The sequence below is a fragment of the Alligator sinensis genome, unplaced genomic scaffold (assembly GCF_000455745.1).
Source record: "Alligator sinensis unplaced genomic scaffold, ASM45574v1 scaffold1156_1, whole genome shotgun sequence".
Classification (NCBI taxonomy): domain Eukaryota; kingdom Metazoa; phylum Chordata; order Crocodylia; family Alligatoridae; genus Alligator; species Alligator sinensis.
In genome coordinates, this window is record NW_005842296.1 from 910,811 (window position 1) to 921,402 (window position 10,592).

General features: G+C 42.0%; 1 protein-coding gene across 1 annotated transcript in view; it reads left to right on the forward strand.

Annotated features, from left to right (window-relative positions):
• The window catches only part of RUNX2 (runt related transcription factor 2), a 131,753-nt gene extending 121,472 nt beyond the window's left edge, over positions 1-10,281 (forward strand). Inside the window, exon 7 of the mRNA XM_025209577.1 lies at positions 5,254-10,281. Coding sequence (XP_025065362.1) covers positions 5,254-5,732 — 479 coding nt within the window. The 3' untranslated portion in view covers positions 5,733-10,281. The remainder of the gene's footprint in view (positions 1-5,253) is intronic.
• Positions 10,282-10,592: the final 311 nt, after the last annotated feature.

A 10,592-nucleotide genomic window follows, 5' to 3' on the forward strand; every position in this document is an offset into this window, starting at 1 on the left:
TCGGGCCTGGCCATTCAGTCTCAGCGTCTTGATGGCCCTTGCCACTCCTGTTGCCCGCTTTGGGCTCAGGCCCTAGTCTTCTTTGCCTCAGCCTACTGTGCCTTGTGCCCCTGCCCCTGGCTGGGCTCAACAGCATGCTCTTTAAGCACCTCTGTGGTCTCCTTTCTTCCCCTATCAGCCACATCCAGTCCGTGGGTGTAATCTGGAGCAAAAAATCCAAGCAACCACTTCAAATTCAAGCACTTTCCGTCTGGGTTATTATACTATGTCAAGCCTCCTCCCCGTTCTCTGGCTGTCTCAGGCTCCTGGCTTCCAGCTGTTAATCCCCACCAGCCTGAACAGGCAGGAGCTCCTCTCCTGACCAAATTCAGGGCTGCACCACCCCTCTGCCTTGGGGGCCCAGGCTTATATCTCCTGGCTCCCAGGTGCTCTCCTGACCAGCCACAGGTATATCCCTTCGGCCTCCAGGGCAGCTTACTGCTGGTGCCCTTACTGCCTAACCAGGGCTCTGCCCTAGTGTCCTACTGCTAGGCAGCTTGCCCTACAATAGGCACTTGCACCCTGTGTGTGTCCCTGGCTGCCGGTCCCCCTCCCCTGAAGCATAATTCACAGTCTTCCTCCACCTGCTGCTACTTCTCCCTTAATGTAACAGGAGCTCCCTGTTACACTTCTCTTTTTCTTTTGTATTGTCAAACTCCATAAAATGGTGATATCATAGAGGAAGAAGAAAGAGCAGTAGGAGTACCTATTTCCATTTCTGGCTGTACAGAGGTAAGAGGGGAAATGCAACGTTTTCTAAAGAGGTGCAGCTGAGCCAAGGTTTGCAGCCATGAAACAGGCTGCAGCTTGCCTGCTACACTTGCTCAAAGTAACACTTGCAGAGATCAAGAGGCTGCAACATTAAAGTGCTTTTCCCACTGTTTTATCAGACAAAAAATCAATGTGAATCTTCAGTCATGGAAGGGATCATAAATACTTTCCTGCATCTTCCTTGCTACTTGGGTGCACAGCACTTCACAGTGCAAGCACAAATACGACTAGATTCAACACCCAGAAGAGCTGACTATCTAGTTTTCTATTGCAGCAAAGAACTCCAGATCCCACTTTACCTATTAGGGGGCCTATGCGGGGTCAGGTGACCCTATTCCACCCTGTTTGAGTCCCTCAAAAATTACACACCTGCTTTTGTAACATACCATCATCTTCCCCTTAAGACTAAGGTTATGGACACAAGTAACACTTAGCCTGGTTTACATGTAGTTTAACCCTGAAATGGACAGACCTACAAACCTGTTAAACTGTTTTAAAACCACCTAGAATAGTTCAAAAGTGTACCTAATCTGGTACTCATTTGATCTAGTGCATAGTGCATCGGTTCAGTGTTACTTGTGGACACCAAGTGTTCTGCGAGATGGGTCAGGTCGATCTCCCAGGCATCCCACTCTGCATCACTTGCCATGCCCTCCCCCAGTCCCCTGCTGCAATTGGCCACTCTGGTATGCAGCCACAACTCTACTGCCCACCTATTTGTTATCAATGAGTTCCCTTGCACAGCTTCTTCAGTGGAAGCTATCTTTCTAACACCTATATCTTCACTCCCTACTCAACTGTGGGCCCTTTTTGTGCCCTCCCTCTAGCCCCTGGGAACCCAGAAGTGTGGGTCCAAGCACCCCCTCTGCCCTTAAGTGCCCTAAGACAGGCAAGTGCAATGCAGAATTCAATCAAGTGCAGGCTACTTGACTTTATTGAACCCAATTTTAGGAGAGAAGAGAAAGGAGAAAAGTGAAAGCACGCCCAGCCACAGGTCGTCCACATCCTGGGCCTCCCCCCACTGCCCCACTCACCTACTGTGAGGCAGGCTGGTCTGGGTGCTCACTCCCATCTCTAGATGTCATGGTCACAGCAGGTGAGCACTTCGAAGGTTAGCGTTCTACCTAAAATGCTAGAGGATTGTATGTGTGGACACGTCCGACCCACAACAATCATGAATTGGTTCCTAAATAGTGAGATTTGGGAACAGTTCAGTTGTTACATGTGTCCATGCCCTATGTCACACAAGTGTACTGTGGAGACGGACCCATCTACTTTTTTCCCATAACGTGATCGGGTGGAGCACTGAGGCACCCATTCGGTGGGATAGGATCTGGCTCTAAGCATGTGTCTACATTTACACAACTTAAATAGTTGCAGGATTGGGGCCTGAGTTCAAACTAAAGGATGGGAGTTGGTAGCAACGAGGGGAAAGACAAAGGTTAGGACAAAAGGAGACTGCGAAGTTTCATAGCCGGATAGAGTCTGAGTACTATTCTTAGAGCTAGAGGTTCAAGATACATTTGGAAAAGCAAGATTGAGAAGGATGGGGCATGAGGCAGAGGGTGCAAATTTATTTTCTAGAGAATAACGCCGGTAGTGCAACACTTCTGGTCGGCCCTCCAATGAGATAGAGAAATACTACAAATTCGAATTGTAGTTTCAAGCAACAAAATCCAAAAGCTCAGAAGGATGTCCAAAATATTTAGCTAGAGGGAGATTTGGAAAATTGGGAAAGTATCACAGGGTACATTTAAACGGTCTCCTGAGCAAGCCTGACATACTACTGAGAAATAAGCTCCACCCACACATGACTAAACTTACAAAATTAGGTCCAAGAGCAAGCCTGAGTGGCTTAAGATGGCTTAGAACCACATTGGGCCATCTGTTGTGCCATAGATGCAAGCCTGGGCATGTACTGAATGGGCGTGAGTGGGCAGCTTGTTTCTTGGCAGTGCTCCTAGCTTTGCTTAGGAGGTGGTTTATACATGTGCTGAACTGGAAGTAGGAACAGGGAAGACAAACCATTGACCAAGAGTAGGAAAGGTTTCATTGCTTTGGCATTTGGTAAAGGGGCCTATATTTTGCAATCAACAGTGATAACAAAATAGACTTTTCAAAAAGTCAAAATATCTCAATTGTGCTCTTTTAAAAAAAATATTGTATTAATCATAAAGAAAAAAGCAATACAAAGTGCGCGCTTATATAAATAGCCTTATACATACACAGTCTATTTTTATATTTAAAGGTCTTTTTTGAATCATGCCAGGGGAAAGTAGGCAGAGTGGAGTTACATTTGTCTAAATTCAGTGTAAGCGCTAACAGCTTGAGGCTCGGTATCTGGAGCAGCCGAGGAAATTATACAATGTCCTTATATTTCCAGATACATATCAGGCTTTTTCACAATATCAGAGATAATGTTCCAGAATAACAGCTTTGTTTCTGGGTGGTATGGCCTCTGGCTGTTGTTTGCAGTTGGGAATCAAAGACGTTTTCAGCAAGTGGTAGGGTGTTTGCTATAAAGGTACAAGTTATATTACATTCCATAGTGTTATGGTTTAGGCGGTTGATAATGGATACAAAGCTGTTCACTTCTAGGTCACTGATTCAACTCCAGATAAGGATTGTATTTCAGGAAGGGTTGCATTAGAATCCCTCGATCTCAGTCGTATACTATGATTTTGATTCCTTGTTGGATGAAGCCCAAATACTTTACCCTAAACTTGATCTGGATCTGAAGACTGTTCCTCAGCACGTTCCTGTTTATCACCTGACATCATTTTAGTGGTTTATGTTAAATAAATTGATGTCCTGGTCCGGTTTCTGCTGGTCACTGTTCACATCACAAGAGCCACCATGCCTGCTGGCAGTCTCCGCAAGATCCTTTGATTTTGGGGTTGTCTATAGCAGTTACCATTATTGTCTCTAAATAAAATGGCCAGAGAAATGAAGCCACCCTCTCTGTACATGGGAATGTCTGCAGGTCATGTTTAAAATGCACTGCTACCCCCTGGACAATAGTTTCTATCTCAGATAAAGCAGAAACTTCAGTCTTTAATATAGTGATTCTGACACCCGGGGGTTGAGGACTTGGGGGCTGAGTTCCCTTTGAAGAAAAGAGTTGTGGGAGAAGAGATGGGTAAACCAAGGTTTCATGATCATTTCCCCTGGAATTTACATCTGGATTCCTTTTGCATAAATATGTAATGTCAAAAGAGAGAGTGGAGTAGAGAGAAGGAGAGGTGGTGGAAGATAAAGGGATTCAGTAACATGCATCGGTGATCTCTTTCACACCTTGAAAAGGTTCAGGAGTGGGCCTTTGCTGCCTTGTAACTTTTTCATTAAACTTCTTTTTATCCCTTCTCCCTCTCCGTTTTCTACGCGTTGTTTTCCTCTCACGCTGCTCCATCTTGCACCACACCTTATTCTGCTGCTTTTCCCCCACAAGTCTCCTAAGCAGAACACTAACCAACTAACCTGTAAGTTCCAGTGCTGCTTTCAGAGGAGGTTTGATTGGACTTGAACGTCAGCCAAAACGAGTTCACCCATCTCTACATTCACTTCAGAGTCAAACTTGCTGTAGAGTGTTATCACCGGGAGGTTTGCCCTAGCTATGTGTTGTGTTGGTCCATTTATAGCCGTCCTGAAGAAATACCAACGGCAGGCAATTTCTTTCAGTAGCAGAACTAGTGTTGGGCTTATAAGTTTCCATTCACCGTACTAAAAATGAAAGCTCTCGTACTTCTTAGCAGTTTGGTAGCTGGCCCTGTTTTGAAAGTCATGCAGTAAATAGCCTTTACCAGAAACAGCAATCTAGTCTAGTGAACCATGGACCTGAAATAAAATGAATGATAAGAGAAGTGGGGCCTCGTCATCCCTGGTGCAACTCCATTAACATCTCTGGTGCAATTAACGGGGTGTTGCCAACTTTCATAACTTAATCATCCTTTGGGTGAGGTTTTCTTTGTATCCCAAAGCCCCGGTTCCTGAATGCAGGCAATCAAATAAGAATCTTAGCTTTCCTGTAAAAGCAAAAATAACGCTGCTAGTCCTCAGAGTTGTGGAGAAGAGCCTTCAGCAGGGCCCATCTTCACCCTCAAGGCTCAGGCAGATAAAATATTCCATTTTTTCCCCAATCCTATGATTTTTTAATTTTTTTTTAAAGCAAATCTCATTAATTTTGCTTTGAACGCTTCGGGTTGGCAATACTGCAACCTCCATTGACAGCAGTGGGGTCACACCAGGGATGACCTCAGCCCAGCGTTTGTACGAGACAGGTATATGATTCTGTTCCTTGCAATGTATGATTTGATATGATTTGATGTTCTTTTCTGGGACCAAAAGAAGTCGGGGTTTTCTTTAAAAAAAAAAAAATATCATCACTTTATTAAAACAAACTGATATTTACAGAATTTTTCCCCCATCTTTTGTTATAATTTTTAGGTGCTTCAGAGCTGGGCCCATTTTCAGATCCCAGGCAGTTCACAAGCATTTCATCCCTCACTGAGAGCCGGTTCTCCAACCCACGAATGCACTATCCAGCTACCTTTACCTATACACCGCCAGTCACCTCAGGCATGTCACTGGGTATGTCAGCAACCACTCACTACCATACCTACTTGCCACCACCCTACCCAGGCTCTTCCCAAAACCAAAGTGGACCATTCCAGACCAGCAGCACTCCATATCTCTACTATGGCACTTCATCAGGATCATACCAGTTCCCCATGGTGCCGGGGGGAGACCGCTCCCCTTCCAGAATGCTTCCTCCCTGCACCACCACATCGAACGGCAGCACACTATTAAATCCTAACTTGCCGAACCAGAATGACGGTGTGGAGGCAGATGGAAGCCACAGCAGCTCCCCAACTGTTTTGAATTCTAGTGGCAGAATGGATGAGTCCGTTTGGAGGCCATATTGAAATTTCCTCTACGTGGCCCAATCTCCGTGAGCCAAAAAAAACAAACATATGGTTGACTTACTACAAAGTGCCTGTTTTTTAAAAAAAAAAAAAGATTTTACTGATATGTGCAACTGTTTAGTTGGGATGATAATGGCCATAAAAAACAAGAGTGACCAACCTACCACCATCCATGTTTCAGATTATGTGGATCAAAGCACATATTTTTCTTGGAAACATTTTACCTTCTTTGATATTTAAAATGTGCTTTTTACACACAATAATAACCCCATTATTTTTGGTTTGGTTTTTTTTTTTTTCGACTGTTGTCATAAATAATGAGTTCTTTTGCCAATAAGGAGAAAATGGACTCCCCAATTATCAGGAGAAATATGGTGATGCAAGGCAAAGGCTGCATTCCATTTTATTTTTAAAAAAACCTTGAACTCTAGATGATACAGTTGCAATCATACAATGTATGGGACCCTGTTCACACATGTAGTGCAATTCAACTGGCTTGTATTGGTGCACATAAAAGGGAAAGCATAGATCAAGTTGTTTCCAATCTGGTGTAATAAATTCAGCTCATAGCACGTGTTCCAAAATTGAGTCCAAGCCTTGCTGCAGATAAAAGTTTGAACTTTTTCCATTCATTGCTTTTTTTTGTACTTAAAGAAATGAGTCTTGAAGTTACCCACCTGACTAGACAACCATGGGGTTTCTTTTTTGCTTTTGTATAATTATTTTTGCCTTTGTCCATGAACCAAAAAAACCCTCTAAAAGAAAAAACAAAATATTATTACTGAAGCAAAAAATGAAAGCGGCAATATGTTACTAGAGCCAAAATGGTATAGATAGTATTGCGTTTGGCTACTTTTTTTTTTATTAAATTATGAATGTGTAAAATTTGAGGTTATTTGCTAACATGGATCATCATATAACTTTAAAGGAATATTTATAATTATTTAATGATGTTTGGACCCTTGAAATGTTTCTTAATGTAATATGTTGACTTCGGTCTCTAAAAGTGGGGGTTGGGGGGTGTTAATTATTACATTTCTTCAATGGTGTAAACCTCAAACCCATACCTGAAAAGCAGTTCCAGTGTGAACTAGTTTACAATGTGATTTTTTTTTTTAAAAAAAGCAACCCAAATGCATCCATATCAAATGATTTTGGATGTATGATCTTTTTATAACTTATGAAGGAAATAGTGTATTTAAAATGTTATTTGATATCTGGTTGCCTTCAACACAATCTTGCCTTTTAATCAGCAATTACTGAGATGGTTGAAAAACGAAGAGAGGAAATCAGTGTTTCTCCCCTCAGATTTCCCCTGTCTGCTCCAATTTTTTTCAGAAGAATTTGAAAAATTTCCAATGAAAAAGCATCACATGATTTTGAATTTTGACAGAACGTTGGGATTTTCGACACCGTGCCAACATGGTGACATTTGGCAGTTTCAGACTGTAAAACTGGCTGGCTGTATAATTGCTCAGAAGTGTAAGTCAGGTAGACATCGGGAAATTGTCATCACCGTTGTTCACTGACGTCTCAACCAGCTCTATGTAACCATTGGGGGTAAGAATCTAGACCAAAACGCTTTAGCTTTTTAAAGTGACACCATTCATTAGCATCAAATGCTAGAGGGGCGAGGACCTTTTTGGTTTGTTTTGTTTTCTTTTAAAGAGATATGGCAGTTGTCATATTCAAGAAACAAGCACAAGGGAACCACTGCACTGCAGACCAATGCTCTGCGGGTTCAGTGTTCAGCAATACGCAGATCTTCAAACTTTACGCTGAAGATGACAGTCACCTTAAAGCCACACACAGGGCTCCTAACCATGGTACATGGATACAGGGATATGAAATTGCACCCATGACCTTTCAGCAGTCTGTCTGCTACCGACCTATAAAGCTGAGGTACCCACATTTTGCCAAGCCTGAGGCCTGTAGGTACGGCCTGATCCAGAGTCAGCTCAAGGGAGTGGGAATCTTTCTGCTGATTTTACTTGGCTTTTGGATTAGGCTCCTAATGCACACATTTAACCCTGGATCCGCAGTCCATTCAGTGTCAGGATAAGACTTAAGCAGGTGCTTAATTTTTAGCCTGAACTTAATCTCATTCACCTTCAGCTGCACTTGAGCACGTGCTAAAGTGTTTGCTGAATTGGGGATATCGTATGGAGGAGAGTGCAGCTACCCTGACCCTCAGTAAGAGGTATGGCCTGTGTAGGCTCTCAGCTCCCATCACCCAGCGCTCTCTCACGGTCCAACCAGATTAAATCGCATGTAATAACCAGTATTCTCCTTGGGCTGCTACTCCGTCTCGATAATGAGGAGAGTCACAGGCTGTACTTGGGCTACCCTCACAATAAACAGCCAGTGAACGAAGTCACACGGTCTGATGACTTCATCGGACAACGTCCACATTATCATAATCAGTTAATAGCCAAGACCGTCGTCTTACGAGACTGAACATTATCACGGTACATTCCTCCCAATTTGGTACGGTTACGTGCTCTTTCAAAAAAAAATCTTTGCCTTCTAAAGGTTGTATACCAAGTATGCTTAAATGAATAAGACACTTTTCTAATACGTAGCGTTCCTTCAAAGATGGAAGCTGTAATTGATTCTATTTATTGTTTGTTCGTGGTGGCTTGAAGCGTACCACTGTCCATTTATTTGTAACTGTAAAATACATTTGTTACTTTCAGCAGCACTTAAAAGCCAGTGTCTGGTTACACATTTCAGTTTTGTTTTTTGTTTAGTAAGCAAGAGAAAAAAAAATGTACTGCCAGTGCAAGCTGTTTCCTATTTAATAAAAGGTACTATATTTGTACATTATTTGTTATTGCTGAGAAGGGCTTTTTAAGATTTACTGTGTGCATATTAAGTAATTTTTAGGGATGCTTTTGTGTTCAAATGTTGTTAGAGTGGCTGCAGGCAGCAACCCAGATTTTTTTTTTTTTCAAAGACTTTGTTGTAAGACTCAAGCACTTCATTTCATTTCTGGATCAGTCCAGCCTAGACCAGATTCTTGTTTTGCGCAGCACCCAACAGAGCTCTTTCGTGTGTCCCCGTGTTTCTTTAAACTGGACCAGTAGGGACAGCCTTTCAAAACGTTTACATACCTGGCTGTGTGATGCAAAATGCACACTTAACTTTGTGTGTTTGCCTCCCACGATCAAGCAGACAAATGTCTTTACTCTGCCGGCAGGTAATGTGGGGACTTTCCAAAGCACCTCAGCATTCAAGTGCCCAAGTTCCATTGACTTTCAGGGGAATTTGTGCTCTGAAATCCTTTTTGAAAAATCCCCCTCTATTTTTACTAGTGATTGTGGTCAATGCACAGGCAAATTGGTACACAACTGCCTGTCGAAGCTTTTTGAGAATGCCTCCAAATACATTGGGAGATGTTCTTGATTCAGAATTTCAGGAAGAAAAAAGGTGTTCTAGTTAATCTGACAGGATCACTTACATTAGGAGATGTGCATAACATCTAAAGGAAAGAGGGTCCCTGTTAGAGGTACTCTAGCCCTTTCCTTTGGGGAATGGCAGTTGGCACAGTTCATGGATTTAGAGATAAAAAAAAATGGCCTTTGTTAATCTCCAACTCTCTGATTGTACCAAAGATTTCTCTACAGGAGAACTGGTGTGATGTCCCATATCAAAATATAGGGTTATATTCTTCTCTCGATAGTAATGTGAGTCACTCTATGGATGTCCATGAGGCTAGATGTCTGAATAGAGCAAGCTGGATTAGACCCAAATTTAATTCGAGCGACGTTTCGACATTCTTTGTACAGACCAGCTGCTACGTACTCCTTAGTCTTGAACGTCCTGCCAGCAGTCCCCTGAGCAAGGATTTACCAGTCTCAACAGGTGCCATCTTGAGTGGGGAAACTTTTGCACTGTCACATTCATTGCTCCACCTTGATTACTGGAGCCTGCTGTTGAATCTGGGTGACACGCTAAGCCAGGATTCAGACAGACAAGCCATGAACAAAAGCAATAATTATAACCTGTACCAGCCATGAGTACAAATCAAAGAAGCCCAGTTCTCTGAACCCCTGAATTTCTTATTGTTTTTAAATATAATGCATTTCATGTTAACATTTTCTGAGAACTTTTTTAGATGTTTGTTTACTTCCATGTTTACAGATAACTCTTTGCTTTTTTAATGCAGTACTTTTACGTATATCAGCCAAAAACCATACTTTTACAGTAACCTTTGTTTTAGGTAATATGAGTGACATTCCATTTTTTTCTTAAATATGCTTTACCAGTCTTGAATTTCTGCTGGAACAAAATATTTGTAGCATTTTGTGTAAATACAAGCTTTAATTTTTTTTTATTTTTTTTTTCAAATGCTGTTGCCCAAGATTTGCTTTTCATGCACATATTGTACAAACACATTCTGCTTTGTGCCACAGACAATGATTGTGGATGAGTTTACTTTAACTTCAAAGGGACTATTTGTATTGTATGTTGCAACTGTAAATTGAATTGTTTGGCATTTTCTCATGATTGTAATATTAAGTTGAATTTTGAATTTCATTTTCAATAAAATGGCTTTTTTTGGTAATGGTCTTCTCTGCTTCTTTATACTCTGCTGTCTCTTTTTAAGTGCTCCCCTCATTCATGAGCAGCCAAGGGTGAGACTGAACAAATATGTAGTAGGACACTGTACCAACATACCACTGGCAGCCACATTGTTTTCTGCAGAATTCAAGTTTTGATCTAAATATGAACTGTAACTTTCTATTCCTGGTGATTGCAAAGAAAACCTAAATTTGACCCAGAAGTCTTCTGTCTCCTTGAGTTGGCATGCAAATACTTGGAAGATCATTGCTGGGGTGTGAACTGCTCCCTTCACCT